Genomic DNA, 26259 nt, shown 5'->3' with positions numbered 1-26259 from the left:
GTCGAACAACTCAAATTTAATTCTCACTTTTATAAGATGAACATAAATATCAGGAGACAGTAGTATTACTAGCGGCAAGGATCTTGCGCACTTTGAATTCCCCGTTGATTCCTGTGGGATATGATGCAACAAATGTGGGCACTACGTGGTACAAAAGATGAAGCCGTTGTGCTTAAGAGAGAGTAACTTCAATTGTTTCGTTTTGCCGTGGAGAAACAAGCAGAAAATATGAAGTCGAAGAGAAGTTTAAAGCAGTAATAAAATCTTTACGAAGTTTGGATTAAGTACACAAAATACAGGACCAAATAAATACATTGTTTCTTATACAAATTTGTCACACTCTTAGACCCTAAGCAATGTTAATTAGAATCTAATTAATTATCAAAAAGCAAAAACCACATCGGAAATGCCAGCAGCTTCTTCAACCCACGCAAGGTTCAGAGCCAGTTTACCCTCGGCCGACCACTCGAAAGCCACTCCAGCACCATTCAAATAACATTTCTTTGGAGACTCACTTGAGTAGGCCAAGAAATTGCCTCCACCTTTGACCTTCACCATGGCACTAACCTCAGCCGCACTACTCTTGTACTCCAACTCTTGGAGGGCACCTCCACTGTTGAACATGTTTGTAAGTCCAATTGGTGCGAATTTGATGTTGTGTCCGAGCTTTTTAATTGGCACGAAGCTGAAAAGCTCGAACGAAGATGGCTGGATAATAACTTGAATTGCATCAGATTTCGGGGTCATTAGGCGGAGTTCATCAGCCTGGTTGAGATAGACTACGTACTCTTCAGCCTTGCCCATATGTGCTGCTTCTATCTTTTGGTCCCATTCAATTTCGGAAACATGCAGTGAACAAGATTTCGGGTTATAGCACTCTGAGTATCCTCTGATCCTTTGCTCTTTGGGGTCCCAACCAGCCCCTTGGCAGTTGAAAGCTCCAATCACACCACCATACTGTGTAACAATAACAAATTTAGTAGATACGTTTAGCGTCTAAATTGTTACAAACTACAAAAGCACTTGAGACTAAGGAACATATGCATACCTTGTTGAAGTTCCAAATTTTAAGAACAGTTTTGTTGTCAAATAAAGGGTTTTTGAAGAGGCAGTCCCTAGTGGGGAGGGCAAAATGCTGGCACTTGGGAATGGTACCATCCGGGTAAACAAGCTTCTTAATGAGATCAAAATCATGGCCAGAAACTGAGTCACTTACATACACCGGACCTCCACAGATAGCTCTAGATCCTGCATGAAATTTGGCACACAGATGGTCTGATTGGAACATATCCCAATCGGGATGTATGATCTGACCCATCCACATGCTGTTGTAGGCGCAATGGATCATATGAACACCTTGTAACCAATAAACTCCCATCGGATCTCCGTTCGGATCCTGGAACCAAAAATCATCACCTGCAACACAAGCATAACATCCACGATCTCATTAAGATCGAATGTCCCGCGGTTTAAAAGGAAATTATTGTTTGAACACAAAATCAGTTTGGTTTGAAGTTACTTACCAACTCTTCCAAAAGAGATTTGCTTTGTCCCAAGGAAGAAGAAATCATTGCACTGCTGCATGCTAGCAATTAGTCCATTCCCTTTGAAGTTGTTCTGAAGAGAGCGAGTCAACCCCTTGTAATACGCCTTTGCGAGCTCCACGCGGCCTCCATATTCCTCAGATACGTACTCGAGAGTCTGTATAGAAAATTCGTATCAACAATTGGAGCGCACAAATTGAATATATATAATCTAAACAAGACAATATAGCAGAAATTAAGACGGTGATATATACAAGACTTACATGAATAACATCCACTTTAACTCCTGTGATGCCAACTTTGGAAAGGTAGGAGTGCATCGAGTCATACAAATTATCAGCTTGATCAGGATGAACAAGTCCAATTCCGCCCTCAACGATTTTCACCACAGCAAGGTCAGTCATGGTACCATCAAGTCCCGGAGAGACTTTGCATGGAGTGATCTTTGATTTAAGATGTGTTGAACCTGGTCTAACACCACCCCAGGCACCACAAAGAGCATGCCATACATATATATCGTCTAAGCCCTTAAATTTGGTTCTCAAATCCTTCGTGAAAGCCTTCATTCCGTAGTTTTCGGCGCTGCAAGAACAGCTTCCGCAGCTTTCATTAGAAGCAGCGCTTTCTTCTTTGCCAAGGATCTCATTCAACTCTTGTTTCAGCTTCTGAATTTTTGTTTCAAACTGCGACGAGTCAGTGGCTCCAGATCGAATGGCCTTGTCACGATTCTTCTCAGCGTGTTCTATTTCAATTGCCTTGGCTATCAACAACTTTGGCTTTTTGGGATCAAACGAAGGAGCATCCGGCGCCAACATCGAACCGCCTCTGTACTCCCTGAACTTCTTGCACTCCTCAAACCTGTAAAGCCTGGCAGTCATTTGAGTCCCGCCAAGAACTAGATTTTTTGCATCCTCATTCAAATCCTCATCATCCAAATTGATGCTTTGCCAGCCATCATCGATGATGAGAAACCTAGGGGATACACCTCCTTCGACAAATTCGTTCACACCATGCCAGACACCAACAGGCTCTACGGTTAAGTAGAAGGCATCCCAAGTGCACCAACCAAACTTGTCAACCAGATTGGGGACCGTCTTCTCTTCCAACAGCCGAAAGGTATTAAGATGGACCCTAAGAGCACTATATGCTTCTTTCATCAAGTTGTAGGGATTGTCCGAAACATGGACATAAGCGATGGCATCGAAATTTGATGCTTTCACTTGGGTAGAACCACTCTCAGCACAGATCATGACATGATCATCAGTGCCAGGGTGAAGAGCGGACCTAAAGTTGCCTTCGATAACAGGTAAGATTATAACATAGGACTTAATTTCCGGGACATCAAAGAGGACCCATTGGGTTTCCATTTGCAAATTTGACCCTGAACTTCCCACAAACATGGTGGACCACCATGTCTTGAACCTAAAGATGCTAAGGAAATCCCTGTTGCTAAATTTACCTAAGGAGTTCATCAACCTATCCGAAGACTCCTCCTTCCTGAATCCAAGGAACCCGCCCTTGCGGGACAAGGCGCGAACGCGTTCGAACACAGGAAGTGGAGCATCAGAAGACTTGAAGATTGAGTGGAAGTGGTTAAAAGTGACATTGCTTGGAACTTCAGCGAGCAACGGAACTCCTTTGACACTAAACCTTCCATTAGACAAATCAAAGTATTGTTCTAAACTGTCAGACCGACACGCGAATGGGATCGGATTAACAGGATCATTAGGAGGTGCCATGAGCAGAGGATAAACAGGAGGGCTAGAACTCAAAGAAAAAGCTAAAACAAAAGATTAAGGTGGTATATAGCTAAAGTTTAGAACAAGAATTTGATTATATTCTCGAAATATATGGTTTAAAAGCTAGAAAAGGGAGATCACAAAGAAGATTCAGAGAAGCCAAAAAAAAAAGTAATGAAATGAGCAACGTTACTTAGCTTTGGAAGTGAGTGCATGAAGATTTTTCTTTGTTTGTGATACAAGCGAGAGCGGGAGAGAGTTGGAAACTGGAACCGAACTCGGAACCTCGAATGCAGGGTTGGAGTGAGCGAGGGGTTTGGTTAATACAGAAAGAGGGAGGGCTATGCACGTATGTATAAGCAGAGGGTGACAGAAAAAGAAAGAGGTGGTCGGTTGGTAGCTGAGGATAAGAGTGTTTGGTCTTTCGCAAACTTTGAGGTTTTTGAGTTTTGTTTTCGCTTGGACTACGTGAAAGAGCATCGCTATGGAGCTTACATTTGTAGATTAAATTTGGTAAAGAGTAATGTTTTTCTTACCATAATTTTATACCATATTTTTTTATCATTCTAGATGGCAAATAAGTTAGACAAGTTACATCATTTAATTTCAATCTTTTCATTAACTAAAATACTTAAATAATCTTAGGTGGAAGAATGAGACTTCTTGTATACCATAATCATCATTTAATTAACAATATTTTTATTAATTATTAATTAACATTTTGATTAAATGCTAATTAATTTAGATGATGTGGCTGTCCAACTCATTTGCCACCTAAGATGGTAAAGAAATATGGTATAAAATTATGGTAAGAATATCATTATTGTTCTGTAAATTAAAAACATAAAAATTGATGATTGAATTATTATTTAAATGTTGTTAAACGTGCTTATTTTTTATTGATGACACATCATTTAGTTTATAAAATAATTAATTTTTTTAGAATTTCTTTACATGAAAAAAGCAAACCGACCCATGGAACATTGACTAGAAACTTATGTAAGGTCCCAGAAAGTGGGACCAGTAAGACCAGATTAAAAGGCAAGAGGCAAGAGCTGGACAAGTTGATGTATGATGTCGAAGCATGCGTGGGTCTTGAATGTAATGATGAATTTAAGTTCTGGATTTTGGTAGGCGGTTTTCTATTTATTTCAGAAAACTGGAAGTTTCGAGCATTATTTAAAGGAAAAACGAGAAGGAAGATAAAAATCAGAAACTGGAAGTTTCCACGAATTTATTTTTAAAAAATAAAAATAAAAAAAAGGAAAATTTAAACAATATTTCAGTTTTTAATTTAAAAAAAAAATTAAAAACTAAATAATTATAATTATCGAATGGTCAATTTTTATCATTTGACTTTTGTTACTGCAGTCCCATCACTCAAATTTCCTCATGCAGGACCCACTAAGAGGAAGATGGAAGATGCCAGATGGGATTGTTGCACATTTGCCACAGATGAGCCACCGTTACAAAGTAATCAAAAGAACGAGAATTCAGGCTTTTGCTTCGATAGAAATTATTACTCAAGCTATACTTAAAAGACATTCTCCAACCCTACGAACTTAAATTTTCACTTTTATTCCCCCTTTCAAAACTCAATCCAATCCAAGGCTAAAATGTGGTCTAAAACCTAAAACTCAAATAGAAATTAAATTTAGCCCAGGATTAGTAGGGTTGACCCACTATTTATGTATATTTTATTTAATTTTATATTTATAAATTCATTGAATCCAACGGTTAAGATCTAATTTGATGAAATTCAACGGTAAAAAAAATAATTTAACGGTCCAAATTTAAATTTAACAGCTAAAATAATTATAAAAAAATAATTTCATTTGTTTCATATTTTTTTCATAGTGTTTAACAAGTTTTATGGTGTTGGTTAGTCATTTTTCAGTATTTGTTAGAATCTAAATATTTTTAGGTTAAAATATTCATAAAATTAAATTAGGATAGTCTAAATAATTTTTTATTTTAAAAAAGTTACTTTAAGAAAAAAAATTAGTCTAAACTCATTCTTTAATAATCTGGGGTTAAAATTTTAGGCAAAACGGAATGAAGCAGAAAAACTGTTTTTGGGTTAAAACCCAAATTTTCTGGGCTAAAAATTTTAGGTTTTAGGTCAAGGGTTGGAGATGGTTTAAGGAAGAGAAAATAATTTAAACTTAAGACGTGATGAGGTGAAATGAAAGGCGTTATCCATTTGTTATACTAAGGGAAGAAAAAATAATTTAAACTTAAGACACAGTTAGTTGAAATGAAAGACTTTATCCATCTTCTTTTTTTCCTTGACATATTAACTTGATATCATATGGGAAACGAAGAAGAAAAAAAGAAAAATACCTGAAATCGAATTTTTCTTCCCTACAACATATTCGACATGTCTTATCACCCAATATTATCTCACTATGTACCAACTTCCCTAATCAGACAAGTCTTATCCAAATTTCTTTTTCTTCAATTATAGGTCATCTTTTTAAAGAAAAACTAATAAAAAAAAATTAAAAACTCTGAATCTTAAAAGTAAAAACAAAATAAAAGATAAAATAAATAGTACTTAAATTGGCTTTTTAATGTAAAAATATAATTTTTCGTTAAAATGAACAATTCCGTAGACCTTTCGTTAAAATTCCTCTTTTTTAATTATAAACGTGTCGGCATGAGGAGAAGGTTGACAAATAGCACCGACTTACCACTAACATTCAACCTTCAGCAATTTATTTATTTATTTTCCATTTTCCTTTCACATGTTTACGATTTATTTTGATCCAACTTTATTTGAGGCTTATGCCACTTAAACCTCAACAAAAACAGTAACTCGCTCTTCGTCTAATGATATTACTCTTCAGACCATTAAAAGAGATCAAAAGTTCGAATCATCCTGCGCCTGTCGATTAAAAAACACAAGCCATAAACAGAATAAAATCACGTAACACGCAATTCTTTCAGAATGTGACGTGTTTATGCTTGATAAAATACTTCCACGTTTTATGTAATCAATGCCTCCCAAATACACTAGTTACTTGATCAATGCATTCGTTTTCTCGAAGTTGTATGTACCTAGTGATGAGTGATTCTTACGACGCGGAAAACAAGCATCTTGCACTGAGTCTCCGGCATCATTAAGCAGCTCCGTATGGCACGAGTGCAGCAGCCACAATCCTACCTTCCTCGTTCAGTATGTTGTAAGTCGATATAGCGTTTCTCTGAGACAAAAACACACAATATAAAGAAGTTGGTAGTAGAACCCACCACTGTGATCATACCCAGTTGAAATGGAGCACTAATTGTCATATCATTTTGATAGAGAGATTGAAATGAAGCATCCAAATCAGCTTTTTAACTCTCCACCAATTGGAACTACAGGCCCCAATCACACCTTCGAAGAGGCAAATAGAGTAGTTACAACAAAACTTGTCAATAGAAGTTACGGGAGAGAGTTAGGCTTGGTTTGGTACTGAAGTGATTTTGAAAAAAGCTGGTATCAAAAAAAACTGAGAGCTGTTTTTGTGTTTGATAAACATCCAACTTCAGCTTTTTTTCACAGTTTTGGGTGAAAAAAAGCCAAAAACAAGACGCTACAAAACTCAGCTTTGAAAAACCGATTTTTTTTCACATCTGTTTTACATAAAAGTTTACTAAACACTATAATACTGTTTTTTTTTTTCAAAAGCACTTTTACAAAAAAGTTTACCAAACACTCTTTATTTCACAATTGCTTATTCTCACAGCACAGCAGAAGCAACTTTTTTTCAAAGCACAGCAATACCAAACCAGCCCTTAGACTGAGAGATCCAAATAAAAGTACGAATACTCTATATATTGAAACTAAACAAGAACCGACGCTTGAATTCAACCTATTATTTTACCGGACACTAACTAAAGTTCACATCATGCCTACAGCAAAAATCCAGCAATTGATTTCATGCCTCAATTTGATCTTGAAAATTAGTACAGGGCTTGCAGTAGAATGTGTTCCAGTTAGAACAATGTATGCAAATAAACTGAAGAAAGAGATAGTAGGTTGTGGCCTCACACAGAAAACAGCGGTAGTCAGGATATTTCCTAATACAATTTCCCCCCAAGGACTCTCGAGTCTATGGACTCTGGGGATAATAAACTAAAAATTTCTTCTTTTTGTTAAATAAAAATGTTTGCACAAATTTCCAACTAGACATAAAGACCAACAACAAACTAATAGATGCGGAAAATACTCTTCATTAAAAACAGCCCAGATTACATGGGAGCGAAAAAACTGAGAAATATAAAATGACGTTAAAGATTCTCAATACAAATTGTAACCCTGCATATAGAACACCTTCACTGGTAACTCAAAACATTAACTGTTTCAACAAGTATGACCCTGGACTGTTTCAACTAGAGGTGGGCATTCCTAAGACAAAAATTAAGTTGGCTAATACAAAACTAATTACAAAGAGACGATCAAATTCGTCTTTTTTTTTTTTTTTTTTTGTGGTGTTATTTTTTTGGGGGGGTGGGTTTTGTGTGGTGTGGGGGTGAAGTGTGGGGAGGGGGGAGGGGGAAGCTACAAATCCTTGTTAATCCCAACTTTTAGATGGAAGAAACATAAAAAACCATTGATGCCGGAAGAAAGTTTCCGCCCCTCTAGAGTTTTAATTCTTATTCATTGACATTAAGATTTGTAGGGTCCATATGGAACCTAGAAGCAAAATTACACTATAAGTGGCCAGTTATCATACTACCATAATAGTTTGATCATGTTTTGAAATTTTGATATATTCCCTACTTTCCTAATACATCCTATATATGATGATGCTACTTTATTCACATGATATCCTTTCCTAACATTATATATATATATATAAAGTAGCATCATCATTTTCTTACAAGCTATGTTACATATTCACCACAATAAGAATAATGTGCAAGAAAGGGAAATAAAATAGACACACAGATGAAATATACCGAGTCAACGGCTTCTAACTTCATTCCCGTAGAACGAATGTAGCGTCGTAGTTCAGGATCTACAGGTTCAATGTTTCTCCCACAGCCGAGAATCAAAATCTCTGAAATAAATTATCAAATTAATGTCACAAGAGAAATAACAAGGAATAATTTCAAATTAAAGAGTAACCTATTGTTTCCAGTGTTATGACAAAAAGTAGGGTACATTATAAGAAAAAAGGAATTACATCCGCTATGTTTCAACTTTGTAAAGAGCTCTTAAAATTCAAGAAAAAGTGATACCCCTTCATCTTCTAATTTTCATTGCCTAAAGGGAATTGTTATTAGCATTCCTAAAATCTCATTTAGCAATCCAAATTTTCTATAATTAGAAAGAAAAATACACTTGTGAGGAGTGTAGAATGAGATTTTTGGAGTGCTAATAACAGTTCCCTTGCCTGAATCATCACAAAAATCAACAAAATCTGTAAGAGACAAAAACTTGAGGCTCCACATTCTACATTTCCCTTTCTACGCATTAGAATTTCTTACAATTTCTACATTGTTTCAAGTATAATCATTTTAAGAGCCATATATATAGTAGTTTAGGTCACTTTGTCTTCGAGTGGGGAGGGGATGGCCAGACATAGTGAGGGAGATGAGGAAAAGAAAATCGGTTGGAAAGAAAATTAAAATATCCCCATGATTGAAGCCAAGGTTGTACATATTACTTTAGTTGACATTTAAATTTTTCCCATCAGAATGAATGACATGTACTTGTAGGTCATTACTATTTCAGATTTGGATGCAAAAGATGACACAGGATCACAATGCTACAAGTTAACAACACAAGGGAGATCAGTACACAAGGATGTATATTTACATGCTTATTCTTCGTCGGCCTCATTCTATCTGAGTCACATGCTATGTGAAGGGCACTATTCCCTGTAGCTTATAGTTATAAAAAGGTTTCCGGTTCAGTTACTTGAAGATCCAAGACCTTTTTGGTTTGCTTTGGATATTATCATGGGAATGTTAGATTATTAGTGTTAGAATGTTATAGGTATTATACTTATAAGCTGACTTTAGAATTCAATGGTTGAACCCGGGATAACCATTCTCTGTATGAATGTTAGCGGTGTTATGTTAGCAAGCTACTGCAACACACTTAAATACGCCCTAAAAATTATGCGCCATACAAAGAGTCTTTTTACACAAGTGAACAGCTTGCACCAAATGCTCTCTATACGAATGGTTAGCTGGCTGCCCATGTTTCCTACAAATGAACTGGTCACATATTGGCTTACTGCTTCTTAAAGAAACGAAATGTGTTCTTCTAATTCTGCCTAGGAGTCTACCTTAAGAAATTGACTTAGGCCAATCTTAAACAAGGCACATATAACAAGAAGGAAAAGAAGAAACAAACTTTGAGACACAAATCCCGTATTAAACCAGAGTTTGAAACTTACCAGGAATAGGCCGCACGAGTTGGAAGATTGATAAGCTGCATCACAACAATGTAGATGAAATTCAGATAAAACTGCTAGCTCACTGCTCAACTCAACTAGTAAATATATATACATAGTACATACATATCCATAACATAACATATACCACAACGGCAAATAAGCAACCCAACGTCTTATACCAATTAGATTATTCGGTATAATTTCCACAGAAAAACACAAAATTAAGAGCAATCTTGAGCCACATCCTTCCCGTATCTTAACCAGTACTCTATCTAAACCCAGAATTCGTAGAAAATGCATCGAAATAACATGGTGTTATATTGTGTTGGGACAATTATATATCGACACATTATAGATGACAGCCAACGCGTCCATGTATACATTTGAAAAAAATGAAGACGGAAAAGTGCAGAGCGAGTACCTATCAGGAGTGACATCAGACAATTTGGTGGGAGCCCAAGACATTAACATATTTCCAACACAAAGCAAGCTTCCTTCGTAGTCCACACCATTCACTGTGAATCCATTCTCTGTGTACCTTCACCAACACAAATGGCAGAATTGTAATAATCAGTGGCTAAAACTGAAATTAATTAGGGAGTAATCAAAACTAATCAACAATTAATTAAGGAGTAGGCGGGTACCGCTGAAAGCGAAGCTGGTCGTCGGGGACGTTGTCGATGAGATTGATCTGATCGTAGAGAGAGAAGGCGCGTCTGAGAGACGGGAGTGATTGTTGGGTTGTGGGTTTCGGGTGGGCTTCTTTCCGGAGGGTCCGAATGAGGTTTGGTAATGCCCCGGCTGCTCTCGCTCTCGACCCCATCTTTGAGTTCGCTGTCTCTGTGTCTATCTCTTTCTCCTTCTCTACATGTTTCTGTTTCTGTCTTTGTTGCTATGATGCGGAATAACTGTGCTTCCTGAAACTTCTGCCCCAAATTGTAAATAGCTCATTAAAATAGGGAAACAAAATGGATAAGTTTGATCTATTTACTAGGGTTTTTTTAATCATAGGAGTTACGCGCCTTTAAAGAGGTCTTGTGCATAGGATTTTTTATTTTTTTTTCTTAAATCACGGCGCTTGCGCCTCTTAAGATGTGTTATGTCAGAGATATCAAAACAGCAACCGAGTCTTTTTCCTTTTGGAGTTAACTAGGACTACTTCGGTTTGGGATCTCAAATCAAAAATGGGATTCCAAATTCCGAACCAACCCTTTTCGAGACAAGAATCCAAATACCGATCCCGAATTGAATTTTGTTATTCTTGAATTGTGGAATTTCTTAAATGTTTTTGGTATTTTTTGACAAATCGGGATTGGATTTTGGGCTGAATGGTATTTGTAAACCATGAACTCGATAATTTAGGGATCCGAACTTGGGGCATTGGTATGAGTACTTTTAAGATTAAGAGAAAATACGGATGTGGACTGGACATAATTAATAAAAAAACGTGTAATACCCGTAATAAGAGAATAAAAAGGTTACCATATGACATATGTGGTTTGACATAATGTAAAAGATTGTAGGGGTGCATAGCGCCCGTTAAGGGTGGCCACTTGGATTCAAAAACTGAAACACGAACCAAATTGAACCGCTTTTGTGGTTTTGAAACGGTTTTAATTTGAACTGAACAACAATATGGAAACATGGTTTGGTTTCGATTTTGAACATCTAAAACCAAACCGCGTGCAAAAATTAATTAAATATTTATACCAATATTAGGTAATTTATATTGTCGGCTTTCTTTGTTTTATTATTTTAATGTGTTTTGTTACCTTGTTTTGTTACTTTTGTAGGCTTTTAAAGTTTATAACAACTAATGTAATTTATATTGTTTAGAGTTGGCTAATTTGATTTCAAGTACGCCTCTCTTACTCTTAATCCAGAACCACAACAACAAGCTTCAAGGCAATCTCAAGCTTCTAGTTCACAAGGTTCAATGGCTCCTCATCCATCGGTTTCCCTGTCACAAGGTCCAAACTCTTCTCAAGTATCGTTTTCTCAACCCGTCCACAAGCTCAAAAGCCTCCTCAATCTTCAAAAAGTAAGTGTCCAAAATGAAATGGTAAGAGAAAGGGTTGAACGATGCAAAGTAATGACTTGAAAATTGTATTACCAAAACCTTTTTGTTGAATTGAATGAGCAATTTATTTTTTCGTGTTGTTCTACTAATGCCATTGGGCATTTTGATGTTGAAGTTTGTTTGAACTTTAGTTTTAGTATGGTAAACTTAAATTTTTTAATTGGGTTGTACTAAATAATGCAAGAAGGCATTTTTATGTTGAACTTTAGTTCAAGTTGTATTAATATTGTCTTCTTAATGGACTACAATCATTCTAGGAGGTGCCTAAATGAACTTGCTATCATCATGGAAAGTACAAGAACAAATGGACACATGGTTATGCTAGTTTTCTATGATGTCAAGAAGCAAAGTGGGAGTTTTGCATAATCATTTTGTGGACATGAAGAGTGCTTCAAGGACGAGATGGACAAGGTGGAGGAGTGGAGACGAGCTCTTAGAGATGTTGCAGATCTCAGAGGAATGGTTTTAAGAGATCAGTAATTTTTCATTCCCCCAAAAGTTGTTGGATTCTGGTTTATTCCTATCCAGTCAAATGGATATGGAGTTGTTAGATGGCATAAACGACTGTTCAATATCTTATCTTATCAATCATTTCAATGGATGATATATATCAGTATAGTAATAATACAGAAATAACTTGTTTGTTATAGATAATATGTGGATGGTCCACATGAATAGTGAGAAGGAGGAGAACACACAACAAATGGAAGAAAGAGAGGGAGAAAGAAAAGAAGACATAAAAGAGAGATATAGAAGAAATTACCAGTGAGTTGGACTAGAGAGGAGAGAAAATAGTGAGAGTTATCTTTGTACTTTTCTTATTTCACGTAATACAAGAAAGAAGTAATGCTGCCCCGATGACCTATGCACACTTGCCGAATCTCGTAAATATTATTTTTCATTTACTTTATGTTCCACTGCACACATACCATCGATTTTACAACACGGTATCCGCACAAGAAGCTCTCGCCTAAGTGGAAAACACTACACATAATTCTGACCCGAAACAATGGTTCAAGATGACATCGTTCTTAGGTATTTCCATTTTTTCATTTATTTTCGTCTCTCCCACCGTGCCAGAAGCGCCCCCACCGAATTCCTGTGAGAATTGAAATTTACAACGACCTGTAGTCATCACAAGATGAGAAAACTCGTACCTGAAAACTGATTTCCAAAGATCCAGAAGAATCTCATCAAACTTTGAAACCCATATCGCGTCGTTCTCGATGGATCTCGAGGACTCAAGATAATTCTAGCTTTGAGTCTTAGGTTGCTTGACCCGGTGCCTATGGCCGTCGTCTTTTGATGGCATTGCAACCCCTTGGAGGAATACAAGTTCTCGTTGCCCGCATGGCCATAGTTTTGCTCACAACGCCTTTCTTGATGAAATCAAAGTTCAGAGAGATGGCCTTGAGCCTTGTGCTCAGCCTTGGTAATCTGTATGTATGAGAAAGTCGTTTTGTGAAACCCCGTTTTTAATTTGTTGTATTTTCATATTATCGAACTTATAAAATTACCGAATTACCCTTGAGTTGACTTTCATTGACCATCTCGTCGAAACACGTAGTTCTAATTTTAGTAATTTATTCTTATCATACTCATCACCATGAATGTTTAGGCACAAACAGATTCAAAGTTGGATTTGCAACGAAGATTCTATGTTCGAAACGTCGAACATTTTCAGATGTTTTGCATTTCGTATCATGCGATCTTAAATTGTGAACCATGGGACCCACATAGGGATTCTTGTCCCCTTATCCATGTCCCTATCCAGATTCCCTCCCCTTTTTCTGATTTCATTCTCTTTTTCTCCCCTCACTTTCTCTCTTTCCCTTAAGTTCTCCCTCGAGCTCTCTCTTCTTTGCAACCTCTCATTTTCCTCCCCGAGCTCAACAACAACAACCACAACCCTTACCAACTGGACGTGGAGACGTCGAAACCCCCATGCCAAGCGGTGGAACCCCAACAATGATAGAGTCATTGTTCACACTTTCCCCTACGAACTCCGACGTGTTTTGTGGCTTTTCTTACATGGGTAAGTCCCTTAAAACCTTTGGGGTGTGTTTTAAGGTTAGATTGAAGTTTGTTTTAAGTTGTACATACTTGTTAAACGCAGAAATAGCTCGAAGTGAGCTTTCCCCAGATGCCGACGAGAACCCGTGCATTCCAGGCAATTTTCCGGCCACGACACATCTCCAAAGTGGTATAAAGTTCTTCCTCTCATCCTAAGCTTCATTTCCATAGCTTGTACGTTGAAAATGGTGACAAAATGAGCTCGAAAGAAGTTCTAGAACTCCTGCCTAATTTACAGGCAACCCACGGCCTAAAACCAGGTCGACCCAACCTGATACCCATAAATTAGATCCCAACCCAACCTTCATACGAGGCCCAAATCCTTGGACCATACTACCCAGCCCAACCCAGAAGTTTGGCCCATTAAATCAAGCCCAGAAACCGGCCCAACCCAAAAAACCCAAAGCCTAGATTCGACTTGACCCAACCCGATCAGTTCCCAATTTCCAGATCAGCTCATGGGTGTTTGCCGTGGCCAGTGCATAAAGCACATGCACTTCTGTCGGAGGTACTATGCTCTGCCGCAGTCCACAGCGGAGCCGACGACTTTTCCTGCCAACTTTTCGACGACCCAACTTGGCGCGTGGCCTTCCAGACTGCCACCCCGTGGCCATGCGTGAGGTTCCCCCCTAGGTTTTTTGATGTCCTGAATCCGTTTACGACATCCGTTTTCTGAAATTCAATCATTTTAGTATAGTTTTATTAATTGGTCCATTTATGTGCTTAGGTGCATTTGTTAGTGGCGTTTCTGTCCTCCTCCCTAGTTCGCACGGCTCTTCAACGACGGAGTATCTGTGAGTGGACCCCTTCTAAAATGCATAATGAAAAGCATGATTTTATGACTACGTTTTATGAAACGTTTATGAGTAAATCAAATTTACGCTTTTTGAGATATCATACTATATTGAATTTATGTTTACTGAGATATTTTGGAACAATGGATTTATGATATGGTGTTTGAGCTATTGAGCTCCGACGAGATATATTTTGGAAAGACTATGTTCATGATTTTCTATTTCATAGGGCCCCTAAGGGTAAGCTTTGTTTTATGTGGTTTCGACTATAAACCCCTTTCTTTTTCCTTCTACCATTTTTTGGTAATGGGTATACTTGAGAGATAAGTTTGGAATTCGACCTCCTTAATGGTATATTTAAAAGACATCTTATCTCTTCCAAAAGAACTTTTGGGATTTAATAATTGTGGAAGACAACATCTTTGTTGATAAAAGAAGTTTAGATACCCTTAGCGTGCTTACTTAATGGTTATTCATATTATGTGCCTATGGACGAATGATACTTAAATATGGCTTCGGTTGGGTGATGTAGTGGCTTCGGTCGGAAGATATTTTTACATGGCTTCAGTCGGGCGATGTAGTGAGCGCTCGTGAAAGAGCCACTACAAGTAGTACGTGCAGCGCATGGCTGCCACTGCAGCCACCTTGAGGTGGCACATGGAGGAACCCGAGGTCCCTCATTAGGTTTCCTGACATGCCAAACTCGAATCCGTCATCCGTTTTCTAAAATTTGATCATTTTGAAATAGTTCCTTTATTAGCCATACTTTGTAGGAAAAAGTATTTATACGTTAGTACATTATATATTTACGTTAATGGTTTCGTTTCCAGGTGAAACACATCGCAAGGATCTTCAAAGCCCGCAAGACGGGTTTGACACAACGACATGATCTGTGAGTGGGTCTTTTCTTCTATATAGTATATATATTTGTTAGTTTCCATTAATATATTTGAAAAATAATTTTCTACGTCATACCTAGATTAGTGTAATGTACATAAAATTTACCGCATTGACAAAATTCATGCAATTATACTACGTCCCACGTGATACACAAGTATACGTACTAGTATGGATACTTTAATAGTATTTACGGTTCTGATTAGTATTTCATTGACTAGGGTTATCGAATTATCGAATTATTGATTTACCATTGTATGATCATATTTACGTTATTTGCTCGTAGTATGCTGCACTGGTGTTAGTACTCGCCCAGGTCAGGGCCAGTCTTTCACGTGTATGTTTACATCGCACCGTAAGCTCACTTTGGATCCATTGTAGGTGCTAGTCCTGTCCTAGATTGCTATAGGCAATTAGGACACGTATGTGATGCACATAGCGCCAGTCTTCACGTGATTGTAGTACTAGAGCGTAAATCATTATTACACCCAATCATGTTCATGTCAGAATACCTCTATATGAACTCGTGTGCCAGCATATGTCGATGAGCACTCTATGTGATATGTTTATTTCTGCGAGATATTGTGATTACTTGAAGTTATATGCCTATTTACGGATTTTGTGACGTATTGAATTCTTGAGATATTGTAGGCTACGGTAAGTATGTTCATACTATATGTAGTATTTTGGAAACTATACTTATTTTACAGCGAGGGGTTATAATGTTTTTCAAAAAGGTTTTTATAAAACTTTATTTTTAGGCCCACTCACCCTTGTTTTTCGCCCCTCTAGGTTTTAATGCTGAGCTTTCGTGTTGATGAGGGTTCTTGGTAAACTTTGGTATAGATGATTACATTCAACAGTTTAATTCTTATCCTACATTTATTGTACTTTACTTATGCTCTGACATCACGTATGAATTGGTTCATTCCCACTCACAAGTGCACTCTTCCATTTAGGCACTTTTAGGTTTAAATTTACTCAGTTTTTCCACATCAATACACTATATGGCTTCGTCACCTTTCGAGTGACGGCCAGTACAGCTCGATTCGGAGTCCAAGTGGACATTCCAAGTCGGGGTGTGTCATCAACTGAGAGAGTAGCAATTCCTTAACTAAATTAAAATGACAGCCACAAGTGCTTTTGTCCACAAACTATTAAATGAGGGCCAAAAGTTTCGTGATTCATGTAAATAGGGACCATAAATTCTTTAATCCATGTACAGATTAAGTATGGGCATGAATTCCAAAATATGAACCTAAAGGTTCTAATGATGTCAATATTGAGATTAAATTTCGGGTACATATGAATAATGTTTTGACCTGAAGTTCAAAATTTGAATAATGTTAAGAACCTGAAGTTCTAACATTTTATGTAGACATATGTTATATGTGGTATGAGTTAATTATCGCAATTTCTGCCATACCTGAATTTCTTCCCTTTGGGAATAAGAAAAGGATGACCTTTGCAAAACCCGATTATGTGACCATCGACATCTTACACAAGAGATACTTTCATGAATTCATAATGCTTAAGAATTCATGTGAAAGCATATGATATTAGAAAATATCTTTACTTAAAAGCTCATTGAATCATATTCATAGAACCAGAATTTTCCATCATCTCTTCATTAATTCATTACTTATGGAACTAGAAGTTTCCATGGGTTCCCATATATAACAAGCTAAACTAGAAGTTTTTCAGACATGTATAAAATCAAATAGCACAAAAAAAAAAAAAAACTTTATAATTACACGCGCATACACATGAGTTACAACTACAAAACCAAACAAATAGAGGGACCTTCACAAAGGTTGCTCATGCGAAGTCTTAGTACTTGGCAATACCCCATAAGGGGGAGGCATTGGAGATTGATCATATGACACCCCAGTACTTGGAAAAACACCAGAAGAGGAAGGCACCAGTTGCCTTCGAAATCTGGCCACTAATCTTTGGTGATCACTTTGAATCTGACTTTTGGATTCCTGCAGCTGGTCAAGCTTTCTTTTCATGCTCGTCGAGTAAATATTTGCAAGTTTGTGCAACTCTTTATTCTTGTGCTTGAGCCCTCTGATCACTTGTCTAAGACTTGCCACCTCAGCCATTAATGTTTCAACTTGGCGAGTTCGAGCAAGTAAGTGTTGGCCCATGTTGGATACAGAACCAGCACATTGAACACTAAAAGCCAAAGAGTCTTGAATATCCAATTCATCAGACCTCTTTGAAAGTATTCTTTTATCTCTAGGAGTGAGAAGGTTCATAACTACTATTGTAGCCGTTATATCATCCCTCATCACAAAGTCTCCAATCGTAAGATGGTCATTAGAAGATAAGAAGAACGGGCACCATATATTATCCTGACGCAGGATGTGTGCATCTCTCCTAAGACTCAAACCTAAACAAAGGTTAGATGGGCAAGCCATTTTCAAAAATAATGAAAGAAAAGGGTTGGATATAGGGAAATCTCAAAAAAAAAAAAACAACAGAGACAATTTTCACAAACGGACAATCTTCAAAGTGTGCATTTTGGATACAATTGATACCTCTATAAAAGGAGAGGCAACTCAACCACTTGTTCAAAATTCGAAAAGACACAAATCTCCGAATCTTAAAAGATAGATTTTCCTGCATAAAGTTCGTCAACATTTTCTCAAACACAATCTCAGATTTCTGGATATCAAGGACAACTCTAGCAAACTTCAAACGCGTAAAGTTCACTATTCCAACTACACCACTGTTGCCAACAAGCGTGGGTGACAAAGCTACATCCGCACCACTACCTGCTATTTGGAAATCCCTATATATGTCGACATTCGTCCTCCATGGCAAGGCATACCTCCAAGATGCCTAACTCATATTCCTTGCCGAGAATGCATCTACAACCAAACCTTTCAATATATCCAGTTTTCCTTCTCTATGGGAATACCTCTTCAACCAACTCCCTCAAAATGCCAAACTTATTTTCTCAGCATCAAATCCTTCTACTGTTTTCCTTCAAGAGCAAAAGTATTTTATATCATCAGGGTTGAGAGCAAGAGTATCTCATATCATGTTATTTCCCTGTCTTTTCCTTTGCATTATGGCTTACAAGGCAAGGATAAAGAAAGCAATTAGTTGGAACTTGAAATCAAACTTCCGGTCAGGAACCGACTGCCTGGAATTTTTCCTTGATTGCTCACCTTGCATTGCTCTCGAGTAGTCATCTTCAACTGTTGTTGGAGTCGGGCCTCAAGTCACCAACACCGCAAATAATTGGTATGGTGGAGCTGTCAAGTATGGACGAGTCATCAAGAAATGATGGACCATATAAGGGCAAAGGTTGCACACCACTTCTACTAGGCAAGAGACTGATGCAAAATGATCAACGATGAGCCCATAAAAGTCCAAAATGAGAAAATTGGTGGCTTGCAGAGTGATTGGAAGACCAAAGATCAATGATGGGAATCCTACTCATAGCCCCAACAAACTCTACCAGTTTATATCATTCACATGATGTACAAAAAGGTAATAAAAACTACTAATTGATTACAAGTTACACAGATGCTACACGGATTGAAATGTCAGTTAAACTATCCATAGACTTGGCACTACTGAACTGTTGCATGCCCGAAGCATGACAGTCACCGAATGGATTCAAGTTTCAAAAGGGATGTCTCATGCCAGAAACATGATCAATGTGTAGGTTCCAATTATTCAACTCCCAAGAAGTGGAGATTAAAAATTGAAGCTCTATAATGCTCTAAAGGAGGTTATGATCCATATTCTCAAACAATTCATCTAATAAGATATAACTGTCCTAAAAGAGACAATGTAAAGCTCTGAAGAGGCAAGGATATCCAAAGTAATGAAATGATTATAAATATGCATGCGCATGCACATGGGAATTATAGGATCACGAATTGATGATTACAAATGTTAATTTTGGTTTTTAGTAGCTACTAAATTCATCAATGAGATGTGTTGATATTGAGCCACGTTCTTTTGTTCATCGACAAAAAACAAAATTATTGGCCAAAATGGAGAAAGGCAATTCCATTACAATTTATCAAAAACGTGGAAAAATGAACCTATTTTACAAATCGCCAAATGATGTTGAACCCAAAAGGTTACGTATGAGCATTTGTAATACAGTGAAATACACTCACATGATATGACACATGGTTCCTAGTCGAAACTTGAAATTGTAATACACTCCTGAAAACATGATTTCTCACTGTGAAACTTGTTCATTTCAGTGGAGAATTATATATATGCCCGAAGCATGTCTCCAAAAGTAAATCCCTCAAGTATACATAGAAGCAAGTTGCTATATATAAATTCCAAAGGAGAATGTGTCATGAAGTGTAGAAAATCCCTGAATGATTCAGATTGCTTGAAGAAAGCCCTGGAAAGGTAAAGCATAAATTATGTACTCAATACCAATAGATGGTATAAATTGCCTTAATGAGTACTATCATTATGTTGTTGTTGCAACATACTAAATCTCTTGCAAGAATTGATAATATTAGAATGGGACTCCTAAAGAGTCTAAAAAGATTATAAAGTGTTGAAATGAATATTGTCCGGAGCTGGAGATTGAACAATATGCCAACACAAGTCTTATCCATGATGTTTATGGTATTAAAGAACCATATGGATTGAAGATCATGAGTTGAACACTCAAATGGTTAATTAATATTTAGACACTAAGAAAAATCATTCATCCTCGTGAGGAAAATGATGAATTGATACTTGGTCTAAGAGTACCATATCTTAGTGAAGTATGTGTGTTACTATATTTAGCACAATACATTGAATCAGATGTTACACTTCATGTGGAGCAAAATACCAACAAATGGGTATTGTAATGAAATAAAGTTTATTTATTGATATTTCCAGGAAATTATAAACATGTGCTTGTTCTATTCCAAAGAACTCACTAATAGTCATGGTCTTATTGGGCAAGCAAAATTTGAATACCTCTCTAGCCTGCATACAAATCACTCTCAGGAAGGATTTGTATTTACATATGGAAATAGATTGGTTCTACAACTATCAACCGCATCTTCATATCTCTCATAAATACATATCTCCATGAAGCTAGTTATGAATGTATTTGGTTAATAGTTGCGGTCCATTAAATTTTGGAGCGCTTATGAACCATCTTCAGAGCTAACACTCCAACTGTCATGCATGGTATCGGATTACATTAATTTAGTAATCAACCAAAACAAAGAATTCAAAATCAGGGGGAGCATCCAAAATTGATCAAGATTTTAACAAGGCAACCGATATTTACATGTGGCCATCTAAGGGGAAGTGTTATAGATAATATGTAGATGGCCCACATGAATGGTGATTCCTTTGACTATAAAATGAATGAGAGGAGAATAAGGAGAACACAAAACAAACGGAAGAAAGAAAGGGAGAAAGAAAAGAAGAGGAAAGGAAAAAGAGAAAGAAGAGAGATACAGAAGAAAATACCAGTGAGCTGGACTACAAAGAAGAGAGAGAATAGTAAGAGTTATTTTTGTACTCTTATTATTTCATGATGTGATATAAACTAACACACAAATTAAACCTTCTTTTAGATAATTGTAGTATGCGTAAGTAAGGATCGTTCTAGGCCGGAGATTAGGAGAGATGCTAATCTACACTTATTTAACTCAAAAACAGAAAACTAGACTCAAACAACTCAAAACAAGCTAAATTGACTCAAATAACACAAAACTAAGTTACATTGACTTAAAACATGAACTAGAGGATGATTTGAACGAAAATTGACTAACTTGACTCAAAACATGAAGGGGGGTTTGTTTGGATGAAAATTGACTTAAAACTAATAAGTTGCAGAACTAAGTAAAGGTTGCACGAAATTAACGTGACTTAAGGGGTGAAAGGTTAGTTAGAAGATTCTTCTCCACACATGACACATATGCATGCAAATCGATTTTCAGATATTATTCCTATAAACCATGAATGACAATGCCCCAAGTTAACCATGAATGGCACTAATTAACTCTCAGATTTTCCTAGATTCATTGAATTGGAAATTTTCTGATGTAATACTTCTTTTCGATGTGAAGGTAAATGTATACAAGTTTACCTTGTGTCAGAAACAATGTTTTAAAAGGCTCGCATCAGGGTGCGCCTAGGCGCTCTCTGAGGTTGGGCATGAGGGTTGCCGCCTCTGTTTTGAGGAAGTGGGTGTAAGGCTTCACCGAAGCCACCTAGGCGGCGGAAGGTGTTGTCAGAGCCACCTAGGTGGGGGAAGCCACGCCTCAAGGCGGTTTTTTTTTTTTTTTTTTTTTAACTCCCAAATCCAAATTTTGGGTTGGGTTTTAATTGCTTCATACCTTCCTTGCACTATCATCTCTCTACTTTTTTTTCTGATTTTTATTTTTATATAATGGATGTGTGTGTTGTCTGTGTGCATTGATATATGTGTGCTCATTGTGCTTTTCATCCTCTATATATAATATAATATAATATAATATATGTCTATATATGTGTGGATATATATTTTTGATATATGTGTGTGCTCAAGATGATTATTGGGTAATAATTTTTTTTAATATAATATATATGTACGCTCAGTGTATATATTAAAAAATTTAGGTCCAAGCTGGGCTCAACGGCGGAGCTAGTAACAGGGCTAGGGTGGGCTCTAGCATAGGGAGAGTTTTAATTGTTTAAGGTTAAAATACTGATAATTTAGATTATTTTATTAATTTTAATTATTATAGCCCACCTAATAAGTAAAAGTTCTGAACAATAGGACTACTTTTAGAAAAAGTAAGAGTTAATAAATATTAAATAAATTATTTACTTTAATCAATATCAAAATTTATTATTATTATATTTCAAATCGTACACACACACACTGGCAGTTACGTCCTATTAAGTCTTTTTATTTGATTAGTTTCTAGGGAGTAGTATAGTGATTAGTTTAGGAGTAGAGTAGTCATCTCATCCGGTTTTAAAAAGTAAATTTAAGATTTTATTAATTTAGGTTTCCTAGGAGTAGACTTGTTTATTATTTTATTTCGACTTTTGGGGTACAACACAGTGACCCTCTTTCACTTTCTGACTTTCAGAAAAGCCTTTGTCCCGTCTCGACCTCTCGTCTCTGCACTGCAGTTCACAGAAACCAAGCATACAATACAAGTGAGAAAACTTGTTTATTTTTCTTATCAATAGGTAAGTTTTTAACCACTTTATTCTTATGTCTTGATGATTTTATTTGTTTATTGTTTTAATTTTAAGAATATGTGCTTTAAAAATTCAATTTCAAGTTTAATATATTTTTTCTGATAGTCTGATAGATTTCTTAAAAATATAATTTATTATATAAACTTGCATTATTGTTGTTCAATTTGTTAGGTTAACATTTAATGAAGAGGTTAAGAACTATTGATTCATTTTTGTCATTGTGTAACTTTATTTAAGTAACAAAAAAATTTAACCATTTGATCTCCTAGTAATAATTTTAGTTTAGCACACCCACCAAATAATTCATGACTCCGCTATTGGCTGGGCTATCCCTCGAACGTCTCGCCCATGCCTCACGCTTTTAATACACTGGTCAGAAACAAGAAAAATAAGTACCTCCCAGTAACATTCCTAATTACACTAGAACAACAAGTTACTGCAATCTATTTGTATCTAATTGGTAACCCAATGCCCTTCCCTCGGGGTGGTCAGTACTTCATACTGTCGGGCAGCGAAGCTTACACTAGTTCACTAATTATGACGGTTCGCCATGGCATGTGCCTACAAGAAAACTGAAGGCTGGAGACTGTTTTAGTAGATAATTGCACAAAGATTAATGACCATGTGCAGATCATTGGAATCACTTATTTGGGGTTATGATCAGTTGGTTGAAGTTGAAGTTTGTTGATAAACCGTTGAGAAGCATTGGCATAGAAATGACAAAATGTAAGGGCTTGTTCTATTTGGAGTCTATAGGCGGCACTGACGTTGAAATGATCAACCATTTGACTAAGGAGGGAATACAACTAGAACGAATCCCGTTCCATGGAAGTCTTTCTCCCTGTCCAGATCCTCTCTTTTCCACTCATGCATAGGTGTTCTATATTATTTTTTTGGCCAAAGGTGGGGGCCAGCTAACTGTTTGAATAATTTACTATCCTTGTTATAAATATTATAATATTTATTTTTAACTTTATTGTGATTTATACAAAAGTTCCGTTTGGCTTTATATGGATTGGTGAGACCCCCACCATGCGTTTGTTTTATAGTTTATGCTTTTTACTTTGTCTATTCTTTTTGTCTTTGTACAGATTGGCGAGATTCCCACTGTTACGTATCTTTAAGATAAATGCTTCGACTTTCATTTGCAAAGTTAACAGTGAAAAAATGAATTCAATGACGAAGCCTCATGTCGTTTGTATTCTTCTTCCAACGCAAGGCCACATAAACCTAATGCTTAAACTTGCAAAACTCCTCCACTTCAAAGGCTTTTGCATCACCTTCGTGAACACGGAGTTTAACGCTCGGCGTTTACTATCTAGTCTAGATGACCTCCAGAGCTCAAACGATTTCCGGTTTGAGACCATATCTGTTGACTTACCACCAACGAACGAATGAGGGATACTTGACCTCCTAGAGTTGGTCACAAAGATACAGGTTGATGGCCAGCGCTCATTCAGAGACCTCGCCACTAAACTCAATTATGCTTCATCGTTGGATCATCATGTGCCTGCCGTTAGCTGTATTATTTCTGATGGAGTGATGAGATTTACTTAACAAGTTGCTCAAGAATTTGGCATCCCGGAGATGCTTTTTTTTACTCCTAGTGGTTGTGGTATGCTAGGGTATTTACACTATGAAGATCTAGTAGAAAGAGGCTATTTTCCATTGAAGGGTACAAATCTTTCTTAATTTCCAACTACAATCGCATTGATCTCAAATTAAACACACTTATTTTGCCTATCAAATTTTCCAATTTATTTTAGGAAAACATTTTCAGCATAATTTTGAGACAATACTTGTATTCACTTTATGTGCAGTATAATTTAGGTTTGATCTCTACTCTTTATGGAAATGTTGTTCGATAAAAACTTAGGTTGTCAAGTTATGGATCTGAATCATTAACCAATTCGATCATTACATGAATTTCTGGTCAAGATTCACAGTTCGTAACAGAAATATTTGTTTGGTAACATCCTTGTACTAAGAGAATATTACCATGTTTATAAATAACACAACCACATTCTGAAACTTGTAACCTCATTTTTTGAGCAATAGTAATTTCAGTTTTGATTGATATCATAATGGAAATACACATATTAAAGGCTTCTCAATCGTAATCCATATCATGTTTCTATTTTTTATGATGTGCAGACGAAAGCCAATTGAGCAATGGCTTTCTTGATACGGCGATTGATTGGATACAGCAATGAAGGGAATTCGTTTGAAAGATCTGCCCACCTTCTTATGGACCACCGATAGTGATGATACAATGTTCAACTATATATAATCTATAAGCAGTTAACATTGCTATGAAAGCTCAAGGTGTAATCCTCAACACATTTGATGAACTGGAGCAAGAAGTCTTGGACGTGATCAAAACCAGGTTTCCCAACCTCTACACCATTGGTCCGCTTTCACTGCTTCAACATCACCCCTCCACGATTATTTACTTGGACTTGATCAAAGCCAATTTGTGGACAGAAGACGAGAAATGTTTGGATTGGTTAGACAAAAGATCGCGACAATTTGTGGTTTATGTGAACTATGGAAGCCTAGTGATCATGACAAAGGAACAATTAGCCGAGTTTGCATAGGGGCTTGCTAACAGCAAGTATCCATTTCTATGGGTGATAAGGCCAAATCTGGTAGATGGTGGGGAAGAGATCATATCAAGCTTGAATTTCATGGAGGAAACAAAGGATAGAGCTTTGTTTTTGGAGTGGGGTCCACAGGAGAAAATGCTCAGCCACCCTTCAATTAGAGGGTTTCTAACACATTGTGGTTAGAATTCCACATTGGAAAACATTTGTGAGGGAGTGCCCTTAATTTGTTGGCCTTTTTTTTGCAGAACAACAAACCAACTGCTTTTACTTGTGTAATAAGTGGGGGTTTGGGATGGAGATTGACACACAGGTTGAGAGGGACAAGGTTGAAAAGCTTGTGAGGGAATTGATGGAGGGTGACAAAGGGAAGGAGATGAGGGAAAAGAGTAGGGAATGGAAAAAGAAAGCAGAAGCAGCTACGACACTTGGTGGGTCTTCTTACACTAACTTGATGTGTTGATTAAGCAGCTCAAACAGTAGCATTTGTTGGCTTAATGAATGTCTAACGAACATTCTTGTAAAGATTGCTAAGACGAAAAAATCTCAAACTATCTTAGTCAAAATTTTACTTTGAGTCCCCGCATTGATGTTAATTAATTTAGGAGGAAGTTTTGAGCTTAGTAGTATCTAATTGTGAGGCTTTGAAGCCTAGAAATTAAGGTAGAAAAATAGAGCCTATCCTTGAACCTTGAGAGTTTTCCATGGCTAAACTTTCTCGCTTGGAAATACTTAATCCTTTACTGTAGGCAACTCGACCACCATGATTAATATGGACGAAGGCAATGCTCGTGTTCTTTGGCACAATGCTTTAGAATGTTGACACAGAAATTGACGTTATACTTTAGGTGGCAGAAAGTCCATAGAAAGTCTGACTTTGAGAGAGTCTCCTTAGCATTTATCATCAAAAAAACAACACACCAATTAGTAATGAAGGTTCTTT

The 26259-nt window shown here is 36.9% G+C and overlaps 2 protein-coding genes and 1 pseudogene across 2 annotated transcripts; 1 reads left to right on the top strand and 2 right to left on the bottom strand.

The window, feature by feature from the left end:
- Window positions 1-245: 245 nt before the first annotated feature.
- LOC137739748 (stachyose synthase) lies at window positions 246-3753 on the bottom strand. Its single transcript, XM_068479438.2, has 4 exons — window positions 1808-3753; window positions 1524-1701; window positions 1049-1416; window positions 246-957 (listed from the first exon to the last, which is right to left on the bottom strand). Exons 1-4 carry the CDS (start codon window positions 3281-3283, stop codon window positions 382-384), a joined length of 2598 nt encoding a protein of 865 aa, XP_068335539.2. The 5' UTR covers window positions 3284-3753; the 3' UTR covers window positions 246-381.
- Window positions 3754-6107: 2354 nt separating this feature from the next.
- Window positions 6108-10679, bottom strand: LOC137739622 (uncharacterized). Its single transcript, XM_068479258.2, has 5 exons — window positions 10323-10679; window positions 10100-10216; window positions 9679-9713; window positions 8231-8331; window positions 6108-6489 (listed from the first exon to the last, which is right to left on the bottom strand). The coding sequence occupies exons 1-5, from the start codon at window positions 10499-10501 to the stop codon at window positions 6406-6408; spliced, it is 516 nt and encodes a 171-aa protein (XP_068335359.2). The 5' UTR covers window positions 10502-10679; the 3' UTR covers window positions 6108-6405.
- A 13201-nt stretch (window positions 10680-23880) lies between these two features.
- Window positions 23881-25799, top strand: LOC137739020 (7-deoxyloganetin glucosyltransferase-like; annotated as a pseudogene).
- Window positions 25800-26259: the final 460 nt, after the last annotated feature.

The sequence above is a fragment of the Pyrus communis genome, chromosome 9 (assembly GCF_041283825.1).
Source record: "Pyrus communis isolate YQ-2024b chromosome 9, ASM4128382v1, whole genome shotgun sequence".
Classification (NCBI taxonomy): Eukaryota; Viridiplantae; Streptophyta; class Magnoliopsida; order Rosales; family Rosaceae; genus Pyrus; species Pyrus communis.
The sequence above is the reverse complement of the archived record's forward strand: the minus strand, read 5'-3'. Positions and strand labels throughout refer to the sequence as shown.

What these genes read in the sequence shown, in the direction of transcription:
- LOC137739748 (XM_068479438.2), bottom strand. Translation starts at nt 3,283, where the DNA reads ATGGCACCTCCTAATGATCCTGTTAATCCGATCCCATTCGCGTGTCGG. An exon ending in AATCTCTTTTGGAAGAGTTG is followed by an intron (nt 1,417 to 1,523) that starts GTAAGTAACTTC and finishes CTTGTGTTGCAG; the next exon opens with GTGATGATTTTTGGTTCCAG. An exon ending in AAATTTGGAACTTCAACAAG is followed by an intron (nt 958 to 1,048) that starts GTATGCATATGT and finishes ATTGTTACACAG; the next exon opens with TATGGTGGTGTGATTGGAGC.
- LOC137739622 (XM_068479258.2), bottom strand. Translation starts at nt 10,501, where the DNA reads ATGGGGTCGAGAGCGAGAGCAGCCGGGGCATTACCAAACCTCATTCGG. An exon ending in TCTGATGTCACTCCTGATAG is followed by an intron (nt 9,714 to 10,099) that starts GTACTCGCTCTG and finishes GTTGTGATGCAG; the next exon opens with CTTATCAATCTTCCAACTCG. An exon ending in AGTTAGAAGCCGTTGACTCG is followed by an intron (nt 6,490 to 8,230) that starts GTATATTTCATC and finishes TTTTTGTCTCAG; the next exon opens with AGAAACGCTATATCGACTTA.